This window comes from Procambarus clarkii, chromosome 65, assembly GCF_040958095.1.
Source record: "Procambarus clarkii isolate CNS0578487 chromosome 65, FALCON_Pclarkii_2.0, whole genome shotgun sequence".
NCBI classification, from domain to species: Eukaryota; Metazoa; Arthropoda; class Malacostraca; order Decapoda; family Cambaridae; genus Procambarus; species Procambarus clarkii.
The window spans coordinates 9,473,299-9,498,658 of NC_091214.1; the positions used below are offsets into that span (position 1 = coordinate 9,473,299).

General features: G+C 44.8%; 1 protein-coding gene across 2 annotated transcripts in view; it reads right to left on the reverse strand.

The window, feature by feature from the left end:
* Positions 1-6,287: 6,287 nt before the first annotated feature.
* Positions 6,288-25,360, reverse strand: part of LOC138349788 (protein lifeguard 4-like) — a 43,623-nt gene continuing 24,550 nt past the window's right edge. The window contains exons 3-5 of one of the 2 annotated variants that reach the window (XM_069309416.1): positions 24,179-24,370; positions 8,017-8,149; positions 6,288-7,819 (exon numbers count right to left, since the gene is read on the reverse strand). In XM_069309416.1, coding sequence (XP_069165517.1) covers positions 7,703-7,819; positions 8,017-8,149; positions 24,179-24,370 — 442 coding nt within the window. In that variant the 3' untranslated portion in view covers positions 6,288-7,702. The remainder of the gene's footprint in view (positions 7,820-8,016; positions 8,150-24,178; positions 24,371-25,360) is intronic. The other variant, XM_069309417.1, reaches the window with a different exon arrangement.

Consider the following 25,360-nt stretch of genomic DNA (forward strand, 5'->3'; position numbering starts at 1 on the left):
AGGATGGAAGGGTCCTACCATCAAAGGTAACCTTCACAACCCGAAGAGGCAGACGGCGATGACCACGAGGGGGACGAGTAAATGTATCCACCTGGAGGACAGAATGACCCTGGGCCTCGAGGACATGCTTGATATCCTCGTGGCAGTCCCTGAGATCCCTAACACCGGTCGCAACATGGTGCGGGAGAACAGTGCCCACACTGGCATTCAACCGGGCGTTCTTCGAGACCCGAACAGGGGTTTCACCAAGGCAGGATAAGGCGGCCAAGCGAGTGGCCGCATCCTGAGAAGGAGCAGCAACGAAACGGGTACCAAGACGAGTAGGGCTGAAGGTGACAGAGGCATCCACGGAGTCGACAAGATGCCTATGAAGGGAAAAATCATCAGGAGGAGTTGAGTCCAAAGGTTGGAGGTCAAAGTACTTAGTCCACATAGCAGGACCAAACAAAGCATGGAACGAAGGAGGATGGGAAGGGAGCATACAAGAGCGGCCGTGGCGGGGACGGCGATGAGAACCCGTAGAGAGAGACGGGTTGAAAGGTTCAGTAGTCGCAAGAAGAGATGGAGCCGTGCAAGGGGACGAGACGGTCACCACAGCAGGCTTGGGGCTCGACCCAACCACAGAGGGAGGGGAGCAGGGAGGAAGAGTCCGGTCTGGGCCTAAACCGGGCTCTGTAGCGGAGGCTACAGATCCCGGTCTTCCAGGACGGTCCGACTCAGGGGCCTGGTCGCCCACCCCATGAGCCTGGTTAGGAGTAGTCAAGTCGTCATCCATATAGCAAACCAACAAATGTACCCATAGTAGGAAAACAGCATGTAAAGGATTTGGGAATAATAATGTCTGATGACCTAACGTTTAAGGAGCATAACCAAGCAAATATTGCGACAGCCAGAAAAATGATAGGATGGATTACGAGAACTTTCAAATCCAGGGATCCCATCACAATGGTTGTACTCTTCAAGTCACTTGTGTTGTCCCGTCTTGAGTACTGTTCAGTACTCACTTTCCCCTTCAGAGCAGGAGAGATTGCTGAAATAGAGGGAATACAGAGAACGTATACGGCACGCATAGATGCAATAAAGCACCTAAATTATTGGGATCGTCTCAAAGCCCTCCAAATGTACTCACTAGAAAGAAGACGAGAGAGATATCAAATAATATACACCTGGAAGATACTGGAGAGCCAAGTACCAAATCTACACAGTAAAATAACAACGTACTGGAGTGAACGACATGGAAGAAATTGTAGAATAGAACCAGTGAAGAGCAGAGGTGCCATAGGCACAATCAGAGAACACTGTATAAACATCAGAGGTCCGCGGTTGTTCAACGTCCTCCCGGCAAGCATAAGAAATATTGCCGGAACAACCGTGGACATTTTCAAGAGGAAACTAGATTTATTCCTCCAAGGAGTGCCGGACCAACCGGGCTGTGGTGGGTATGTGGGCCTGCGGGCCGCTCCAAGCAACAGCCTGGTGGACCAAACTCTCACAAGTCAAGCCTGGCCTCGGGCCGGGCTTGGGGAGTAGAACAACTCCCAGAACCCCATCAACCAGGTATCAACCAGGTAACACAAAAGGGATGGGACCCGGAACCAAGGGATACCACCTACCAGGGCAGCCAGGGAGGCCGAGCGCGGGCCAGTGCAGGAAGGTTGTGTCGTTCCCAGCAGTGCTTCCCCTTTTCAACAGGGGAGTCCTACTACTTCGTTCGTTCTCCCACACCGGTGCTAAGACCCGTCCCCCTATCGCCCTAGCCTGGACACCCAACCATTCACTCAGGGCGGCCTCTCACAAGCGACCCCTCCAGCGGGTGGTCCGATGGCTCACAAGGCCCCTACATGGTGCCCTTCAGCACGTACACCACCCAAAGAGGGGGCAGGAGAGGGGGCACAGGCAACCCACACCTGTCCCAGGGAGGTGTACGTGAGCCCCTCACCACGGCAAGGAGGCACCACGGAGGGGACCTAGTACTGTAGTTTGGCACTGAATCAATGTATAGATACAGGGAGCTCACTCAGAAATTGGCATTACATTCATTTTTTTTAAGTGACATACCTTTCCTCTGTAATCAGTATTCTATTTGTAATTTTTGTATTTCTCCCTTCGTTATTTTAATTTTTTTCTTTGCCTTGGTAAATATATAAATTCACCAATTTTTTGTTCCTTGCTCAAGTAGCAAGTGCTTCATTAAATGACAGATAAACTAACATGTAGAATTCTTTAAGCTTGCTTAAAATATAAATTAAAAAAAATCTTAACTTTTTTAAAAGTTCAAATGAGTGTTTCACATGCAGGACAAAGTACCAAAGACGGCATGTTGTGAAATTCACCTTGAAGAACCTGATACTCGACAGGTGTAATAAATTCAATACAAGAATTTTTTACAACATATATTTGATTTAAAAAATAAAAATCTCACATTCAAATATCTGTATAATCTTTTATTATTTGTGGTCACAGTAACGTAACATTAGACACCATGTTACAATATTGCAGCATCTTTAAAAATATTTAAAAACACACTATTTATACAAAATAACATGTTAAATATGATTAATGACAATGTTAAGTACTGTGAATACCAGCAACTTTGTAAGAATGCAGATAAATCTGAAAATAAAGGCCTTTTCACTACTTATATTTCCATAACAGAACAATATGATTCTTATTCATGAAGAAAACAATTCATCAAAGAATAAAGTTATGCAGTGAAAACTAAATGGGGAAAACTACTAAACTTGTGAATACCAGTGTTAGGTATCTTCTCGTGTTGCTCTGGAAGGTGTGCGTGTCACGTGCAAGTTTCACAGATAAGAGCACCTGCTCTCAAGACCACTGGGTAACAACCTCAGCTTTGTATGCTCATTGTAGTATTACATCCATTTTACCCACTCCTGTAGATCCAATACAAATATCTACAGTACTTCTTGTGGCAGTTACACAGTATACCTCTATCAGTGTTGAAATGAGGATCTCGGACAACAATATCATTATTTACACATACAGTATTAACAGTGCAAAAATACCGAGTAGTTTTGAAAGAAATATTAAGCTTGCTGAAATATATCTACAAATTTTTACATTTTATACAACTTTCTCAGTAATTAACTGTATTTACTAATATACTGTAATGCATAAGATAATTGTGGTCTTGAGCAAGTGTGTTGTGAAACTAAAACAGCAACCTTTTAGTGAGAGGTAATATGGTCATTTGTATTTATAGTAATTCTGCAGGCAATACATGGTAATAAGGTTGTCCTTGCTGAGATTAAAGACCAATATGAGGATTGATTTCTTGGGTAATACAGGGAGAAAAATACACCATATAGTATCAAATTAGAAATGGGGAATGCAAGTTTAACTTCTTCCTTACAATGTACATAAAATCTTAAGGGGCAGAATCTCGAAAGTATGCCAGAAAAATTTACATAAACACATTACACAATTTTGGATATCACTAACCTGAAGCCATTAAGTTGGCTAATACTGTACTAAGTAATAAATTTGCAAAAAGAATTAGGCTTGCTCTCGCCAAGCAGCTGCAAGCAACACGAAAGATACACGTAAACCCTGAAGGTAAGAGAGAGAAAAAACAACGGGAAAATAGTTTTTATTGAAAGGGGAGAATGGAGGTGAAGAAAATGGTGACCGTCACCTTTTGAACATCTTTATCAAAGTATATATATAGATACTATCCAGCTGTCCAACTTGGCTATACAATCTTGGCCTGGCCCAACCCCTTTTGAGAACACAGAGTGCTTCACCCCAACCCAACTGTGGCCACTGGAGAGCATCTCCCTTCACATGCACCATTTTCCTATAATACATAACATCCTGTCACCATGATCTAAACAAATCAGGTAATGTTTCAGACAAGGCATCATAAAAAAAAACAAAAAAAAACAATAGCAGTACATCCAAGCAGAAACATGTTAAGTGATTTTGAGCAGAAAGCTTATAAGGGAATGTGCCATACCTAGATTGTTATGTGCACTAAATTTAAACTGAGGAAAACAGCATTTATTTTTGTTTTCTATTTTTAAGGCTAAATATAAGGTCTTTGCCTGTTATGCTCAAAGTGACAGTGATACACAAATGTGAAAGGTAAAAGTGCCTTGGTTGTCAAGGCTGGGGAGTGGTACAGGCAAACACAGGAGGAAGAGATGAACAAGCACTTTCCAATTTCACAAAGTAAATACAGTACCTGACCTCAGTTTTTGTTATACCGTATGATGAATTTCTAGTGTACACACATTTTGAAAGAATTTAAAACAGAAGCCTTGAAATAATTAACATTCAGACTTTTGGTAGGGCTGCTAAGATAGCTCAAATTTTAGAACAGTTTCTTCCATATAGTTCTTGACCTTCAGAATCTTTATCTTGGCTTCCATTTCCTTTCCCAATGAACATCTCCATTCCCAAGACATCATTCTGAGATCTTATATGGAGAAACGCCTGAACCCATGGTAGCACACTTATACAAATGCAGACAAAGTTGTCACAATAACATGGCTGAAGATACGATGACCAAACCACACATCAGTAAAAGGAGAAACGATGACATTACATGACTCGATAATGGTCCAGGACAGACTGAAACGAGTCATGTAATGTCATCGTTTCTCCATTTTCTGATATGTGGTTTAGTCACCACATTTATATAATATTAAGTCACTGAGAGCATGTACAATATTATAAATTTTTAGTTTCGGTATTTAGTGTGAATATATACTGTGGTGTGGTACTGTATCTGGTCTCCCATTGTCCGACACACGCAACCTCTTAGGGTTATTCAGATCCCCATAGCATATGCTTGGCCATTCCCCAGGATGTAATTCACAATGTTCAACAAATTACCAGGCCCTCTTTATTTTTAGGTGAATGGGGGCATCAGATGCAAGAAAATGAATCCAATTATCGCGTCCTACCCGGGAATCGAATCCAGGACCCAGTATTGCAAGCAGAATACTATACGTTGACCAAACCACACACTAGAAAGTGAAGGGACGACGACGTTTCGGTCTGTTCTGGACCATTCTCAAGTCGATTGTGACAATCGACTTGAGAATGATCCAGGATGGACCAAAACGTCGTCGTCCCTTCACTTTCTAGTGTGTGGTTTGGTCAACGTATTTCAGCCACGTCATTGTGGCTCCTCATCTGAATACTATACTGTGCAGCAGAAGCCTATATCCAGGGAGGATACACGGAAAACACTTGAATTCCCCTGACTGATTAAGGCTGTACAGTATTTTGAAGAGCACACATTTTCTGATTAATATTAGTGACCATGGTTGATATATCTTATGTTAAACCCTGAGCAAGTAGTGAAGATTTGTGCATAGTTTGTTCCTGTGCACCCAGCAGTAACTGGGTAGGTGAATGTAAAATAATTGTCAGAACTAATCAGGGAAAAAATGGTACTGAATAGCTTGACACTAGTGGTCTGAATATTCATGCACTGTACCAGTAATCCGTCCAATACCACTAAAATACATCACCTGCTCTTCAAATTTCTGAACTTCATTTCTTCAACTATTCCATTTGCATCTAAATGATGCAGTAACTCTTAAAATATATGGGCAAAGCTTAGAGATGCCATGTTGGGTATGAATGAGCCAGCCAGAGCTAAACTCTGCCATTCACACATTCATGACAAACCACCATAGACCTAAACATTTTGGTTCCCTTTACTGAAACACTTTTGTGCTGGAATTGTTTGACAGTATATACAAGGTTCAAATGGATTGGAAAAGTCAGCAATATATCAGAGTAACTGTAAAGAATGTCAATACTATGTGAGATAATGCTTTAAGTGCTGACAAAGGGTTCTCAATCTTAACAAAAAAAATCTTAAAATTAGATTTAATTCTAAACCCATCCACCACATATCTGAGAGAACCTTAAATGTCTATATAGTGTCTACATTTAAGATAGTGTCTGAAATTAGATTCTCTATGTACAGTGCAGTAACATTTGTCTTTTTATACTTTTACTATTTAGTAAAATATTTTTGCACACCCAGTACATATATGCAAATTGTAGGTGCACTGTACATAATGTAGAACCATACAAAACTTTGCCTATATTTTCAGATTTCTGGCTGAGATAGAAGTTTGTAGTTCCATTTACTGTAAGGGTCCCAGTAGGACAGTTGGGTTCATTCTCAACTCGCAAATGAGAATTCCGGGTTCGGACAGAAATGATTGGACACGCTTTCTATCACCTAGTGCCCCTGTCCACCAAGTAGTAAGTACCCAGGAGTTGATCAGCTTCTTGTGGGTTTGCATCCCGGGGGGATGTCAGTAATTCGACCATGGGGAAGGGCGGGGACCTCGATAAAAGCCTAAAATGTATTGTACTGTATGTATAAATTGGCTGCCTGTCCCCCGACAATGAAGTTAAAGGTCATTTGCTACATATTACTTAGGCAATTTATTTAGCAATAAAATTCATTACAAATAGATGCAAAACCTATGTTGTTACCCAGATCTCCATTTGTTAATACATGATTCAAACATGAGAATATAAAGAAACTAATAAGATAACTTGGAGCGTGATAGGAAATTTTGTAGAAATAAAATCTTCTACCCGATGATAAAATCAATATTATGAATATACAGTAATTCTAATGACAATTCATATGTAAATTGTGCAGTTCATATGTAAAAAAGTCAGTAACCCAGATTCTTTTGAAGTTCCAACATCAATGGTTATAGATGTATACCATTACATAGGCCTATTGCAAAGTAATGAAAAATAATATATTATACTAAATGGCAAAAAAGCATAACGGAAAACACAATGAAGAAAACTGTACATACAGTACTACATTCATATTAAAAACCTTGAATATGCAGAAAGTTTCTCTACGGATAAACTCAATAATCTTATCACTGTACAATAGAAAGAATAGAAAGTATTAGATGAAAGTACTTTAAAAATTGAATTAGTAGTAGTTAATGAGTGGCAAGTAGTAAGAACAATAGGTAAACTGGATAAAGAAATGTGCTGCATGTTGGGAGACACTAAGTACAAGTACAGAGCAGAGATTGCAGTCTCCTTTAGAAAATACCAATGTTGGTCAGTCTCACTGGTACACCAGTGGCTGAAGCCACACAAAACCAACTGTACCCATTCCCTGCTATGGTATTCCGAGGAAGCCATAATATTGGAACAAATTTTTTGCAATTTGTCCTCTGTGCTTAACTTATTGTCAATTCATATCTTATAAATGTGCTACATGTGTATGAAGGGAAGATTGAATTTTGAACAATCTACTGTTTGATGGAAGCGAGCCGTTTGTATAAGAGCAGACGAGTAATGATCTATCACGTGAAATAGTGTGCACGAGGCACTTTGCTGTACAGGTTTCCACCGAGTACAATAGCTATATGATGAATGTAGCTACTTTAAGATAGAATAGTGAGGTCGGGTATATAGGTGACGAGAACCATTAAAGCAGAAACCATTTGAGTGAATACATTAAGATAAAATCAGGAATGATAGGAAGATAGAGTTTGGGATTGCATGTGCAAGGCTGCACTCAGACATTTGCAGTATGTCAACACAATTAATTGGGATTTAAATATTCATGTACAAATTTTCAAGTGTCCTAGCTAGTTAAACAGTTCTTGTTTTCAACCTATTTTATTTTTATATCTAATTCACACAACCATGATTTGGTATGCTTTTAAATTTAGCCCTTTCGATCACCAAAAATGCGAAGTAGCTCAAGGAACAGGTTAAGAATATCCAGGTAGAGATTAATTGTGGCCAGAATGTACTCTTCTGGTGAAAGCTTCAGCATCATCATCTGTAAAACATTAAATAATATAATGAAGTTCAGAACCTGGTAAGGTAAGGTCTTTAGTAAATGTATAGTGGAAAAAAAATAGCAATAACAATTCTACAGTTATTCAGTTGAGAGCTACTAAGTTAAAAGGTTAACAATATCAACTTTTAGCTGATTGAGAGGCACTATGTTATACAGTTTATGGTGGTGTTACATACCTGTGTGTCATATACTATGAAGAGACAGAAGATGAGAGCGGAGCCACCAGCTAGTGCCAGTTCCAGACCACTGCTGCCCAAGAACATATTCATTACACCCACACCAATCATCACAAGCAGTCCAATAACCAGTCTGTGGGGGGAAAAAGGGACTTTAATTTGGTGTAAAACATGATCAAACTTGACCCATCCTCCAAAATCATAGTACTATGGCTACTATGGATGGACTGTATGGTCTCTAGTACGCGCACGCTGCATGCATGCACGCACGCACACACTAACGATCATAAATGCATATAGTCCACCGCCATACAACACATGGTCAGAGGAGGAGCTGAATAATAAACGAGAGGGTCTTATAACAATAATGAGAGAGATTATAGCGAGAGCTGATAAAAATGGATCATGACTGTTGGTAGTCGGCGACTTCAACTTGAAATCCATAGACTGGGAGGCATATGAAGCTAGAAAAGAGGAATTTTGGACTTGTAGATTCGCAAACCACATCCTGGAAACATTCATGTTTCAACGTGCTTAACAAGCTACGAGGATGAGGGAAGGGGATGTTCCCTCCATGCTGGATTTGATATTTACCAGGAAAGAGGAAGAGATATTTGACATTCAATACCTCCCCCTCCCTTGGGTAAAAGTGACCATGTCTTTTTGAGAATAAAGTATGCAATGCGTTATACTCTGGAAGAAAATGAGGTTGAAGCAGCTGAAAAGCCTGATTTCAGGAGAGGTTATTATGGGGGAACTCAAGACATTTCCTTAAGGAATTTGACAGGAAAGACTTGCTGTTAGGACATGAAGTAAATGAGATGTATGTCAAGTTTTGTGAAATATATGATAAAGGCACAAAAAAATTATATCAAAGCAGAGATGCAGAACTAGGAAACAGGATTGGTTCGACAGAAATTGCAAGAGGGCCAATGACCAAGATACATAAACGGAATCAATGTAAGAAGAGGCCAAACCCCCAAACATACAGAGAACGGCAGTGCCATCTAAAATTACAATATTTATTTATAAACACCCTGTAGTTGTTTGCGACAGCCTTGATGGCACTTTGGCACACCTGTTTACTAAGGGGATTTGCTTCCCCTTCTTTTGGATTGTTTCAATCATTCCAGTGCAGCCTCCTGGGGACAGTTCGTCAATTTCCTTCCCCCCATTCCTTTTGTTGGTCATGTGTCCAATAGTTTCATGGTGTCACATCCCCACTACTATGCAGTGGCTTAGCAGGTCTTCCTACTAATTCTCTCTCTAGCATCTGTCCTTCACTATGCTTAGTATCGGCTCTTTTGCTATTTTGTCCATAGCTGATATCTATGCTAGAGGCCTCTGACAGTCCTTCAAGTTATGCCTTCTCATTCCTCATTTGGATATCCTTCAGTCTTGCTGCGCTTGTGTACACAGGCATTTTGTGCTTGGCCACTGTTCTTCATCCCAGGCTCTCTTCCCTATCATTCTTCTCCCACAGGTCAATCCAGTCTGATTACTGTTTTCAGAAAAGCTGGCTTTCTCCTTCAAGGTGTTGTTGTGGGAACTCTCAGAAATCAATTAATGAGTGGAATAAAACACCATTTTCTGGGGAGTCCACTGTAACCCCGCACTGTGCCTGTTTGTTCCCTTCTATCCCTGTGGAGATTCAGAGTTTAACACGGGTAGTTCCAGAGTGAGTGGAGTTTCAGAGTGGCTTTTGCTGGGGTTTCCCCAGTTTGATGATTGATCTTTGATATCCTCCCCTTATAGTATGATCCAGATTGTGGTCTTTGCTCCCAGTAGGCAATTTTGAGACTCATAGGCCTGGTGTGTTGGGTATAGGCTTTGTGGTACCAGAGATAAGCTTGGGGGAACTACTGGGGCCCACCAGTAAACTGTGTATTATATTCAATGCTGGAGATTTTATCCACCATGACTAAGGATAATTACCAAAATAGGCCCAGTATTAATATTTCCTATTTTTTTTACAAACATTCTTCCCTACAATGCTCCATGTAATATGGCTCCACAACTGTAGTTACAATTGTAAACCATCCCAGAATTTTGTGGAAAAACAAATTAGTTGTATTATAATATACAGTAGTGTAACTTTGATTTAGTGAACTATATTGGATCATCCCCAATTTGTTAGAGTGAGGGATTCATTGCAACAGGAGATGCTTTCAGGATGCATTTTTGAGATGTAAATTTGTTCAATGACAAGAAAAATACATTGTTTCATCTATTTCTTTCTTCTAAGGTTGTGTCCATTAACAACAATCATTAAAAAGGTGATTTGGAGCAACATTAAGTGTGTACCACTCATAACTTAACCCTTAGACTGCGTATATTACCGCACATATTGGGGGCCGGGTAACGAAAAATATTCAAATTATATAAAAATAACTTAAAAATGTTAGAACAAATCTCCAACTTTTTGGCTTCAGTGTCGTAAAACTTTCATCAAAATATTTTCAAAAATTGATTTTAGACTAATTTTTGAAAAATAAGAACACTTTTGTTGATAAGGAGAACATCTAATAATTGGAACTGAAGGATTATGCAGTAATAAAGAGATGCAAGCACCTGTCCGACGCTCAAAGAAGAATAGTAGTAAGAAGTGTCAGCAAAATGGATATGCAGTTGGTACCTTTATAGCATTGCTGAGTTATACATAATAACACAAATAATAATGAATAACTATGTTAATATTATCTATTTTGTTATATATCATATACATACTTTGTCCAATGTTAATATATGTTATTTTCATCAATGTCCCAAAAATATTTTTATTAGGGTAATTTTTTTTTTAAGATTTTAGTTTTTTCTCCTTTGTTATTATCTGATTTTGTTGTAACCTTTACATCCTGGAGAATGCATGTTTCCATAACTATGTGAAGACAGAATGAAATTGGTCAACAAATAAATCAGTCACAACTTGCAAAACTAGGGACTTTAAATTTTTTGGCTGATTTCTTCTCTGATTTCAAACTCTATTTTCTTTGTCTCTTTAGGTTGTTTTGATGATTAACCCTTCAATTGCGCATCGCATCATATGATGCTTTGACCGACTTGCAGTAAATTGCGCATCGCATCATGTGATGCTTTGGAGTACTACGCAAGATTTAATCGACCTGTGGATACACGGGGTTCACCACACCTTTATCAGGGCTCTTGTAAACAGACGCCATTTTAAAAAAAAATCGTAGGCCAAACTCCCAGGTGTTGGGGGCCTCAGTATTGAGTGAGCCACCAAGCCTGACGCACGGAGCATGAACTCCCAGCACTGCTGTTCAGCTTGAGACCACAGCATCGCCTAAAAAACCAGCGTTGAATGTAATGAAACGCCATTTTCTGGGTGAGACCCGGAGGCTCCCCGGAGCTTTACCAGGCTGATATGCTAATGTCAGACTTTGGCATCAGTCATGTGTATGGAGTTCTAGGGCCTACCGGGGACCATGGCCAGAACCTGGCCCCCTCAGAGAGGCAAGGGAAGCAATGGCCTATAGAAACCCCTGTGTGGTAGGAAGCATTCCAAAACAAACCCCTATTCTGGTGAAAATTGCTACCTAAAGCCGAACTAGTGGATAGAACTCTTCAACAGAAAACAAGGAAACTAGTATGACGTCATACGTCACCGTGCCGCTGTCAGCGCAGCTCCCCCCTCCCCGGGAGGGGGAAGGGGGAGTCCCAGACCTCCTATGCCGGCTATCCACCCATCAGTTCTGAGGCTGGATGTCAAAACACACGAAAAACCGCCGACCGGAGGGAGGGAGGGTTGCCGGGAAGCCTCCGGGTCTCACCCAGAAAATGGCGTTTCATTACATCCAACGCTGATTTTCTGGGGGTAGCCCCGTCGACTCCCCGGAGCTAACTACCCACAGAGGAAGGTCAAAGGGACAGAACCGAGAGGTGGACACCACGCACCCCCCACGGAAGCGAGACAACCGGCAGCAAACGCCAACCCAAGGCGCCAGAGCCCCGCAAAGTCCCGGGAACAACACGAGAACAATGAGCAGCAAGGCCCCCGCACGAACACCAAAAATCCATGCCCGAAAGACCGCAAGGCCACGTCGCCCAGACGGCACCGAGAGCAGCGAAGCCACGAACACCACAGGCATGAGGGAAGAACACAGGCAGCTTAGCCGCAAGAACACGGCTGACAACCAGGGACACCATCACCCGCGAACCGGGAAGAACAGAACCGGAGTAACGCAAAACGCGCCCCGGACCCAAACGCCGTGGCACACAAACAACAGCGGAGGGCCGCCAATGAACACAAAACACGACACACCCCCGGCCCGACCAACGAAGCACTAACAAACCCTGGACCCCTCCAGAATGCAGCAGCCCCACCCCGCGCCAGAAAAGATGGAGACTGCTGCCATCGAACAACCAAAACGCTAAAACCGAAGGAGCAAGAAAACTCGGCGACTCGACCCCCAGAGGCAAAGGCCAAAAGGAAAGAGCCGACGAAAAAACACACCGGAACCGAAGGGGCACTACCAACCGAGGAGAAGACAGAGCACGCTGACCAGAGACCAGGATGGTGCAAGCGGTGCACGAACAGGCCGGAGGTGAAACGACGCACAAGACAGCTTACTAATGGTGCAAGCGGTGCACGAACAGGCCGGAGGTGAAACGACGCACAAGACAGCTTACTAATGGTGCAGAAGCAACACCAAGACCGAAGCAAGCTGAAGCGGCTCCGCCAGCGCCACACGAAAAGAGGCAACAGTATGTGGCAAGACGATGGCCCCCAGCCCCCACCAGAAAACCAAGCCAAGAGTAAACCAAGCTAACAAGAGTAACCACCTAAGAAGGGACAGGAAAAGGAAGGATCGCCAAAATACCCCATACTGCCGCCAAGAGAAGCACGCAGGTGGGACACCTACCACGAAGCCACTCGACCACCAACCGGAGGCGAGACCGCGAGGCAGAACATAAGCAGCCCCGACAAGGCCCCTCCGAGCCCAGGAAAAGGCAGAGCCGCAGGAAGATCTCGGGCGCGACCACCGAAACCCTGGCGGCACAAGGAGATGAAACGTCTGCCGAACAGAAAAAACTCCCCAAAGCATGCAAGCCCGCCAGGAGTTCAGAAACGACGGGTCCGACACGAGACATCGCAAGACCCAAAAAAAAAAAAAAAACTGGCAGGGCAAGCTAGGAAACCAAAGAAGACGGAAGGGTCACCGCCAGAACAGTACCCGAACCAAGGGGTACAAACAACTGCAATAGACCGAGACAAAGAAGCACATCACAAGACACAGGCCGAAAAAACGCCCAAGAATACACACAGAACACCCCTACTGCAGAGGAGGCAGGAAGAAAGAGCAGAAGCACAAAAACCCCAGGAAAACAACCAGGGGTGGACAATCAGGCAGGGACAGAAAAACCCCCATGCAATCCCCAGGCACAAAACAGCTGCAAAGTGCCACACCACAACCGGACACAGGAACAAGGACACGCCACCGTGAAACACGGTACCAATGCACACGTGCAGCAGCAGCAGCAACAGGCACCACCACAACATGTAAATAGCAACTCCCTTCTGCAAAGGCAGAGAACGGAGCAGGCAGACCCCAGACAGGGCCAACGGAGAGACAACAAAACCCAGCAGGCCCAGAAACCTGCACCAGGCGACCGATGGCGGAGAAACCCCGCTCGATACCTGCTGGATGGGGTACTGGGAGCACTTTTACACCCCAAGCCCGGCCCAAGGCCAGGCTAGACTGGCCAGAGGGTGGCCCACCAGGCAGCTGCTAGGAGCGGCCCGCCGGCCCACATACCCCCACAACCAGGATGGGCCGGAGCTGCTATACGAAAACAGGCTAGTGTGCCCTGGAAGTCCACGGACGAACCAGCAAGAAGGCTTATGCTCGCAAGTAGGTCGTGTAACAACCACAGACCTCTGATGGTAATACAGTGTTCCCCAATTGTGCCTATAGCACCACTGCACTCCACTGGTACTATCCCTCAAGTTCTACCAGATAGGCGGGACCCAAGAGTCAGAGCTCAAACCCTGCAAGCACAGCCAGGAGCCTTACCAGGTGAGTACAGAACCTACCCTACAACCCCAACACCTCACAACATGAAAAAAGGTGGGTCCCCTGAATGACTAGCATGGGTTGGACATGCACATGAGGGGGACAGGAAGGGTTGAAAAGGGGACAGTCACTGGTGTGCGAACGGTCTCAGTCGTACAAAAATATACCTAAATAAAGACAGGTATATAAACAACACCGCATCCAGCGCCCGGCCAAAAGACGCCAGACCGCAGAAACTCACCTGGCGACCGGTGGCACGAACTTGACACGACTCAACCGTGCTCTGAAGAACCTGGGAGCACCGCCAGGTGAAGACGCCAGAGCCGAACCCTGCCGGACCCGCAGGAGAGCAGAGAGAGGCGAAGGAGGTGGCCCACACCCATGACAGGGAAAACCGAGGCGTCCTCCCCACAACTGGGAACCAGGACACCCCCAGAGCGAAGAGGCACATACTGCAGCCAGGGAGAAGAACGAGAGGCGAAGCACTGTAGCAAAAAGGGTGCAAAACACCAGCACTGAAACACCACCCAGACCAAAACAAACTCCACGGCGCATGCGCATGACACGCTGGCCGAACCGCACAACCCTCTCTGCGAGAAGGCGCCAACCAGGACTACTGCACTAGAAAAGTAGCCAAAAGAGGAAGCAGGAACAATAAAACCGGCCAAAGAAGCAAAGAGCCCAAAAAGGAACCCAACCGGGCGACAAGTAGCCCAACAGTGCGACAAGTAGCCCAACCGGCCCACAAATAGCCCAACCGGGCCACAAGTAGCCCAAAACGGCGACAAGGACGAGGAGCTGACAGATGTTCCAATAATGTGGCAAGTAGCGAAAAACCTTCCTGAACCCTCGAGAACACAGAAGCCAACACTAGTCCCGAAGGCACACCCGAGATCAGAAGTCACGTAGAACCCCATCGAACGGGGAAACATGACGAAAACACCGTCTCAAAAAAGGGTGGGAGGAAACATCCACCCACAGGATGGAACCAACCGACTCAAAGGCCAAGGAACCGAGCCCGGGGAGGGGCCGACGCCCAACAGCACGTACAGCGAGTGGGGAGGAAAGACCCCACTCCGCGTAACCACAAGCCCTGCCTAGAGGGGGGATAAAAACCCCCACGGGGTCCAACGGGGCCAAGGCCCCCAAGTCAGCCCTTCCCCAGCCCCGGGAACCTACACGACAGGCCCCGGGGCCGAGCCGTTGCCCCAAAGGCCCAGCCGTACCAGAAAACCGAGGCAGCCGTGAAAACACTAAAGAAGGGAGCCCACTGGCAGACTCATACAACACGGCTGGAGGAACAGGCTCAAATGCCCCCGTCACTACCCCGGAAAGGGAATTCCCCGAGACTGCCCGAGTCTCAACACCATCAAAAACCCCGCCCCGAACCTACAGACGGTAAGAAACCGGATGCAGGCAGGAAGGGTGATCCAGGGGAAAGACAAGGGGGCGTGGATGGAACCGAAGCAACCAGCACCCCCAGGTCCCAAAACGAACTAAAACGGAGCAGCCCCGGGGCTCCCGGGGAGGAACCCACGAGAACGTTGCCACCACCAAGGATCAAGTGCAACGCCCCTGCTGCCCGCACCCGCTTAGTCAGCACAACTGGGTAACCGAGCCACAACGAGCAACCAAACTCGCAGGACTCCGGGTCAAAGGTGTCACCGACCCCACAAGCAGCAGACGGAGGCAAAACAGAGAGTCACCCAGAGACAAAGGGTGAGAGCAACCCTCAAACTCGCTGGAAGCGAGGGGGGGACTCTGGGGTCACATCTATCGGACCCGCGCGCCCCCAGGGGTTTCCCAGGGTCCCGAGCGTTTACTGTAAGAGGACTCGTGCTCAGGTAATCCCTGGCAGGGTACTGCTAACCGGCACCCAAAGCTACCAAACAACTTTCTAAGAGCTGAACCCCCGGGACGTGTACACTCACAGGGACCTAGCAGGGGGTACCACCAGAAAATACTCAGAACACAAGGGACACAAGGGGCAAGAACGAAGGCAGACCCCCCCCCCACCAGGTAGATAAACAAAGAAAAAGAAAACCCCGCAAGAGGACAGCGTACCCAAGCGGAACAGAGCCGGCCGCTATGATTGGTAAAGACAAGCTGCACAGTACCCTGCGCCCCACCAATGCAAAAACTGCCCCTTACCCTAAGGCGAACAAGGGAGACAGAACACCCGAGCACACAAAGAGTTTATCTTGAGATGATTTCGGGGCTTTAGTGTCCCCGCGGTCCGGTCCTCGACCAGGCCTCCACCCCCAGGAAGCAGCCCGTGACAGCTGACTAACACCCAGGTACCTACTTAACTGCTAGGTAACAGGGGCATAGGGTGAAAGAAACTCTGCTCATTGTTTCTCGCCGGCTGGGATCGACCCCGGGACCACAGGATCACAAGTCCAGCGTGCTGTCCGCTCGGCCGACCGGCTCCCTTCGGTCCGAAAGAGCGGCCGAAAACCAAGCAGTAAACGGCCAAGCAGGGGCAGGACCCAAGGAACTTGTGGAAGGTGGCCCCAAGGGCAGTACTTATAGGGCACCTAGGGAAAGGAACCCTAGGCGCATGCAGCCCGAGTACTGGAGAATCACTCCCGGCTCACACACCATCTAGAAAACAGACACCACACTCTAGGTACAGTGCTGAAACAACCACTGGAGCCGGAGCACATAACCGGTGCCTATAGCCTCAGAACTGATGGGTGGATAGCCGGCGTGGGAGGTCTGGGGCTCCCCCTTCCCCCTCCCGGGGAGGGGGGAGCTGCGCAGACAGCGGCGCGGTGACGTATGACATCATACTACTGTAGTTTCCTTGTTTTCTGTTGAAGAGTTCTATCCACTAGTTCGGCTTATGTAGCAATTTTCACCAGAATAGGGGTTTGTTTTGGAATGCTTACCTTTCTGGATGCTTGACCCGGTCGATGGCAGACATAGAATGCTTCCAACCACACGGGGGTTTCTGTAGGCCATTGCTCCCCTTGCCTCTCTGAGGGGGCCAGGTTCTGGCTCGTGGTCCCCGGTAGGCCCTAGAACTCCATACACATGACTGATGCCAAAGTCTGACATTAGCATATCAGCCTGGTAAAGCTCCAGGGAGCCGACGGGGCTCCCCCCAGAAATGCCATAATATTCTTGTTCATGCTATTATGTAGCGATGATATTATTACAGAAGACCCCTGACTGTGATAAAACTGACCAGGGTTCTGATAATAGCAGGATTGTGGTGATATTTAGTGCTGTGCGCCATGGAGGGAGGAGTAATGCTGTGGGAGGGAGGGTGGTGGCGATGTCTTCTGACTGTGTGTGGCCACCTTTTATTGACTGCACTCACCATACCAGCTTAGTGGTTCGCTATGGTGAACACAAATGTAGATACTTATATATAACGTGTGTATAGAGGGTATAAACAGCAAGAGGAGAAGGTTGGGAGCCGCCATTTTGGTGAAGGTGGAGCGTCGTCTGCAGGACTTATCATGTTGTTTACTGATGACCACGATGGTCTTTGGGCACCATACCAGTTTACTTGTACAAGTATGATGAATAAAACAGGTAGATATTTATATATAATGTGTGTATATAGCGTAATAGCACCACAAACAGTATTGTTGTAGGATATTAGTGCGTCTGGCCTTGAGGGCGGCAGCCATCAGCTGACTGTGCGAGGTCCTACGTCTTTGTGCCTTTACTCACCATACAAGCTTAGATGTACAGTTATGGTGAATGAAACATGCAAATACTTATATATAACCTGTGTATATAGTAATAACCGACAAAGTATTTGTTCACTGTTTGATGAACATAATTGAATCAACAATATGCACACCATATTTTTGAGTACAGCGATGATTCACTCAGTTTATTATATAAATATATCACACTACACACCACTGAATAATATTACAGCAAAAAAACTACGAAAAATCAACCAGAGACATTGAAATAATTAGGTAATTATCTCTTTGTGGCAACTCCAGCCTGACAGCTGGCGATCAACAGACCGTCTGGGACGCATGCTGAGTCGGCGCCTATTTTTTGCCAGACTTCCCCGCCCTATAGCGGGCAATATATGCCACTTACAATTTTTTTTATTACTTTTCCTGTGATCAGTGAACACAAATTAACAGGTTAGGAAGAATTTTTTTTTTTTTTTTTTTTTTTTTATGCGCCTGTGGGTGTCAAATGGTATATAGCTATGCGCCATTTAAGGGTTAGGGACCATATTAGGGCTTTTTCACTTACATAAAGTATACCCTAAATATATCCCCTAAATCATTATAATTATCCCAATATTTTGTGTTTTTTGGGGGTTATTTTTTCTGGACTTCATTTCAACACATATTGATCTACAACTTTCACATATTCAAGAACGAATGCCAAACAATGTTTATTAAAACATACAATTACATTAACGAAATAAAACTACCTTTATTCATTGTCGATAACTTCAACTTCAATTATCTGAAATTAAAGTTTCAACTTTGATTGGTTTCTAAAATTCAAGTTTTTGACCGATTCTCACTATTTTGAATTGTGTGCTCAGCTGTCTGTTCTACAATTCCTTTAGAATGGATTTTTCATAAATTTTATACAATTGGAGTTATAATTTTTTTTGGTCTAATTTTGCAGCATATTTCAAATGCCCTATTGACGATTTTTTTTACAGTAAACTATACTGAAAACCTGTATTCTAATTTGATGAAAATGAAGATCATACGCTATTCTGAGAGAATAAAAACATTAAATGAATAATTGGCAGTAGTTCATATTATTTATTCTGATTTGAAAATCTGGAGTTTTCAATATTCAATTTAAAAATTAAATTTTTGTTCTCTTGTTTTTCAAGTTACGCTGTGATCATTCCAACAAAGTTGGAGCATTTGCTTAGTTGATTATCCACCGTGTTACGCCGAGTTTATTGTGAAATTCCCCGTGAGCATGAAATAAAGTGTTCCTCAAAATTCTTTTTTCTTCATAATATGATAAATTCCCTTCCCTGAACATGTCTAAGTAAAAATAAATACAAAATTCCACTTACTTTGACTGTAGGGACGTGGACAAGGTGTGCTGTGACGTCATCAGGGCCTGGTCACCCGTGCATGACACACCCAGACACGGTCGCGCGGGCCATTCAAGCACCGGGTGTAGCCACAAATATATTTTCAATTATTTGTTCTATGTATTTCCAATGCGGTTTTATTTATTTTTTTTATCGTATATGATGCATATTTGTGTCTTTTACAATATGCATACAGTAGAACATTCATAATGTTCCATGGAACTGATACATGTGTCAGTAATGTGTCCACAATGAATGTTTATTGTCGCAATAATACTTGTTAAAAATTGACTAAAATTACAATATGTACAGTTTCACACACTATTTACACAGTAACACACTGTATTACACACTCAGTATTTCGGAGGTGAGTAATAATCAACGAAGTAGTCCATGGTACACAGTACAACTTCGATCTCGTTGCACCAGGTACAGATAGATTTTCGCTTCCTGTTTCTTCGTTCTGTGTGCTTGCAAATAACGCACTCACGTACACCCTTGGCATTAGTACCTGTAGGTGGTATGTAGCCATGCTTGTAAAACATAAGGTAGTCTTGAAAAGATTGATCACTTTGTAAGGTCCCACACAGGAAGAGATTCAGCCAGCCTCAAACAGTGTCTGTCAGTCAAGAAAAGATTCAGCTATAATTGAAAATATCTATGGAAAACACCACCATAGAAGCCGCTAACACTGTTCAAATCTGATCGAACCCAGCGATCACGAGAGAGGCGGAAGGGACGTCCCAGAAGGAACCAGAACAGTCGACTAAGCCAAACCTGATCCGGCGGGTAGACCAACATCGTGAAGTTCAGGCTGCCGCACAAACCGTCGAGCAACCTCCGGGTGACCCGGGAGCCCCTCAGAAACAGACACAGGCGAGACCGCAGCTGAAGGAGAGACTCCAGAAGAAGAGACAAGAAAGCGGTCCTAAAGTCCCACACAAAACCCAGCCAGGACCGAACCTGGGAGAGAGCCAGACGGGACTTCCGCCAGTTCACCAGGAACCCGAACCCGGCGAGCTGGGAAAGTACCAAATCCCTGGCGAGCAGACACGAGGACCGACTGGGAGCCCAAACCAGCCAGTCATCGAGGTAAGCCAACTCCCAAACACCTAACAGACGCTGACGGGTCACCACGACCCAGCTAAGGCGTGTGAACACGTGAGGCGCCAGATTCAACCCGAAAGGGAGACAACGAAAGCGGTAGCACTGATGCCCCACAACAAAACCAAGCCAGTCCCTGAACCCCAAATGAATAGGGACCTGCCAATACGCGTCCTTGATGTCCAGGGACACCATCCAAGCGCCTGACTCCAACAGAAGTTGGACCTGGGACAGAGTGGTCATCTGAAACGAGGGGCAAGAAACCCAAGGGTTCAGAAGGGACAAGTCCAGAATGAACCGCAGGTCCGCACAGTCCCATTTCGGAACTAGAAACAGGCAGGAAACCCATCTGAGGGACGTCGTCGATTCGACCACGCCCAAGCACACCCACTCCAAGATGACCCAACAGAGTGCAGGAGAGGAAGCCTGCCCCATCAGCCCCGAAGGAGGAGGAGCCACCCAACGCTACTGCAGGTTGCGAGAAACGACCTGAAACGCCCACAAATCATGAGACCAGGCATGAGAATACAGAGCAAGCCTCCCCCCCATTGCCCCGTCAATGGGGCGAACCGTGAAAGTGCCGCCGCCCCTTACGAGAACCCAACCTGCATGCACAGCGAACACCACGCCGACCAGGCACAGGTGGGACCGCATGCGGCACTGGCGCCGAACCCGACACCTGTGGCCTACCCAGACGAAAGGAACCGTGAGCCCTGGCACGACCCCACCGGGAAGGAACCCCTTGGTTTCCCTGGAGCATCAACAACTCAGACATAGGGCGGCAAGTAGTAGAAGCCGCCTGAATATAACGCTCAACCGCAGAAGCCTAATAAAGAAGAGGACAAAAGGGAGAAGACAACCCAAGATCCAGGGCCCAAGCGGATTCCAAGGAGGAAGCAAGGACCGCCTGTTGACACACAAAACGTGCAGCGAAAAAACGCAGCAACGCCCCACACAGGATCAGCGCAAACAGCTTCAACATGTCAGACGATGCTCGAACAGCTGAGACCAAGGCGCCAGACCCCGGAACAGCCCCAAGCGCCTGCCTTTACATCCTCCGCAAGCCAATCTGAAGACAGTTCCAGGAGGGAAAAGAAATGCAGGACCGAAGTAAAAAAGCAACGAGCATGCAAGTCCTAAGCTGACAGGGAAGGAACCTGCACATGGAGTTGCACCGCGCCAACATCCCGCAAAAGAGCGAAGACACATTCAATAAGATGCTCAAAATCACCCCCCAGGTAAACCTGGACCACCGTCACCGCCTTAATTATAGACCGGTATCATTGATAAGTGTAATAGTCAAAATATTGGAAAAAATAATTCAAACTAAATGGGTAGAACACTTGGAGAGAAATGATATAATATCAGACAGACAGTATGGTTTTCGATCTGGAAGATCCTGTGTATCGAATTTACTCAGTTTCTATGATCGAGTAACAGAGATATTACAGGAAAGAGATGGTTGGGTTGACTGCATCTATCTGGACCTAAAAAAGGCTTTCGATAGAGTTCCACATAAGAGGTTGTTCTGGAAACTGGAAAATATTGGAGGGGTGACAGGTAAGCTTCTAACATGGATGAAAAATTTTCTGACTGATAGAAAAATGAGGGCTGTGATCAGAGGCAATGTATCGGACTGGAGAAATGCCCCAAGTGGAGTACCACAGGGTTCAGTTCTTGCACCAGTGATGTTTATTGTGTACATAAATGATCTACCAGTTGGTATACAGAATTATATGAACATGTTTGCTGATGATGCTAAGATAATAGGAAAGATAAGAAACTTAGATGATTGTTATGCCCTTCAAGATGACCTGGACAAAATAAGTATATGGAGCACCACTTGGTAAATAGAATTTAATGTTAATAAATGCCATGTTATGGAATGTGGAATAGGAGAACATAGACCCCACACAACCTATATATTATGTGAAAAATCTTTAACACTTTGGCGTACCCCGCGCGCCACCCCTCAACTGTGCGATATGGGACCCAGGGTGTCACGGGAGCGCGCGTAAATTCTGAAAAGTGTATACTCTCTTCAACTTTGTCACCTTAATTCTCGTCCTACGAGATTAAATTTGGTATCATTGTGTTCGCAATAGAATTCTCTACAGCACTAAATGCATATAAACTCCAAAAGCCCAGCTAATTACCCGCAGCAAACAGAGAAAGTGCGAACGAGTTACCCAGGAGCGCGCAAATGCGATAAAATGTTTTCACTATTTTCACTCTGGTCACCTCAATTTTTGTCCTAGGTCTTTCATTTTAGTCTCAATGGGTTCGCAATAGAATTCTCTAGAGGAACATTAGCATATAAAATAAAAAACCTGGTCACGCTCCAACCGCCGACGAGTTGAAGACGGGCCACGCGTTAGCCGCGAGTGAGCGCTCAGAAGCCTTCCAGCTACACTCCCAATTCCCGCCCTTTTCAAGCCTTTCTTTCGCAATTTTCTTCCTGGAAGGGCCTTGTTCATGATCACTATCCATCGTGGAGTAAGTGTAGATAGTTTTTAAAGCCGCAGTAAGAAATATAGCCACGGAAAATAGCCGAAATGTTCACACGTTTGAGATGCGAGGGGAGGCGACATTGGTCACAACAGTGGAGCGAAAACAATGGGCCCACGGCGTATGCCAAGCCGCCTGAGGGCCACGAGGCTCAACAAAGAAAATGGGAAGACATTGGCGCGCATTTTAAAACCAGTCCCCAAAAAATCGGATAAAAACCTGATTTTTGGCGATTATTGAAAGTGGATGACGCAATGCTGCGTCATCCCCGCCATTACTGACAGTAAATGGATGACGCAATGCTGCGTCATGCCCGGGCAAAAGTGTTAAAGAATTCTGATAAAGAAAGAGATCTAGGGGTGTTCTAGATAGAAAACTATCACCTGAGGACCACATAAAGAATATTGTGCGAGGAGCCTATGCCATGCTTTCTAACTTCAGAATGGCTTTTAAATACATGGATGGCGATATACTAAAGAAATTGTTTACGACTTTTGTTAGGCCAAAGCTAGAATATGCAGCAGTTGTGTGGTGCCCATATCTTAAGAAGCACATCAACAAACTGGAAAAGGTGCAAAGACATGCTACTAAGTGGCTCCCAGAACTGAAGGGTAAGAGCTACGAGGAGAGGTTAGAGGCATTAAATATGCCAAAACTAAAAGACAGAAGAAAAAGAGGTGATATGATCAATACATACAAAATAGTAACAGGAATTGATAAAATTGATAGGGAAGATTTCCTGAGACCTGGAACTTTATGAACAAGAGGTCATAGATTTAAACTAGCTAAACACAGATGCCGAAGAAATATAAGAAAATTCACTTTCGCAAACAGAGTGGTAGACGGTTGGAACAAGCGAGGTGAGGTGGTGGTGGAGGCCAAGACTGTCAGTAGTTTCAAAGCGTTATATGACAAAGAGTGCTGGGAAGACGGGACACCACGACCGTAGCTCTCATCCTGTAACTACACTTAGGTAATTACTTCACTTATTGGTGAGCATAAACAAAATACGGTCACATTTACGTAATGAACCTGTCGATTTTTTCCCCTAGAGTTGATTCATAAATTTTTCAATATTTTCTTCTCACATTTCTAATTTATTTTTTACACTATATTAGAGTTATCATTCATATCCTTAAATTTCCCATGCTCTATGGGCTCATTTCACAAAGGAAATCTTTCATTTTAACCTATGATATGATGGGCAATATTTCCAAGTCTGCGAACTCTGCCCAACATCTTTAGCAAATCTGCACATCTCCAGCTTCAGCAAACCCTTGTTCGTTGAATTGGGCGAATAAATCCGACCTGGCAAGTGTGCATTCCAGCCAGAGATTCCCCAAATCCATGTTCACCGAATTGAAATTCCACTGTTAATATATATTTAAGAATCACATCTATAGATATTAACAATTATTTTTAAAAGATATACATACAAGTATTGGGGTAACAGGTAATGACTCACCCAGCTCCCATGTTTGTGAAGTCTCTCTTAGTTTGGAAAGTGTAAGCAGTAAGACCACCTGTGATGATCAAGGTCAGAGAGAATGCCTTCACAACCACTTCTGCATCGTACATACTCACTGCGACTCCCACAGTGATGGCCTCAATCACAGTAAATGCCGCCAGTAACATGAAGTTGATGGGCACATGATGTCTGAAAGACAATTGTATTACAATAACTACAACCTCAAACAAATGTCATTAATTATAAATATATAAATCTAATGTTAAATATATATTCAAAGTAGGTATGCCTCAAATACATTACAAGAGAGCATGGTATACCCTTCCTTGTCCTCAGGCCATACATTTCTTTTTTCTTTTTAAGCAGCCACTATGGAGCTACAAAAATCTATTATATTATTATTCAATTATAATAGATTGAATAATATTAAACCAAAATGGATAACAAAGGATCTTTAGAACTTTATAGGTAGAAAGAGGGCTTGGTAGAAAAGGATTAGGAATTGGGAAGTCAGTTTAGAACAAGAATTCGTCCAACTGGAAAGAAATGTAAAAAAAAAAAAAAAGCATTTAATGTAATGAAACGCCATTTTCTGGGTGTGACCCAGAGGCTCCTCAGAGCAATACAGGCTGATATGCTAATGTCAGACTTTGGCATCAGTCATGTGTAGGGAGTTCTGTGGGCCTACCGGGGACCTCGAGCCAGAACCTGGCCCCCTCAGAGAGGCAAGGGGAGCAATGGCCTATAGAAACCCCCGTGTGGTTGGAAGCATTCTATGTCTGCCATCGACCGGGTCGGACACCCAGAAAGGTAAGCGTCCCAAAACAAACCCCTATTCTGGTTAAAATTGCTACCAAAAGCCGAACAAGTGGATAGAACTCCCCTAAAAGAAACGAGCAAACTAGCATGACGTCACACGTCACCGCGCCGCTGTCTGTGCAGCTCCCTACCTTCCCGGGACGGAGAAGGGGAAGCCCCATACCCCCACGCTGGCGATCCACACCCCAGTTCTGAGGCTTGATGTAAAGAAAACGCGAAAACCGCCGACCAGGAGGGAGGGAGGGAGGGATGCCGGGGAGCCTCCGGGTCACACCCAGGGGCCAGATTCACGAAAGCACTTACGCAAACGATTACGAACCTGTACATCTTTTATCAATCTTTGACAGCTTTATTTCCAAT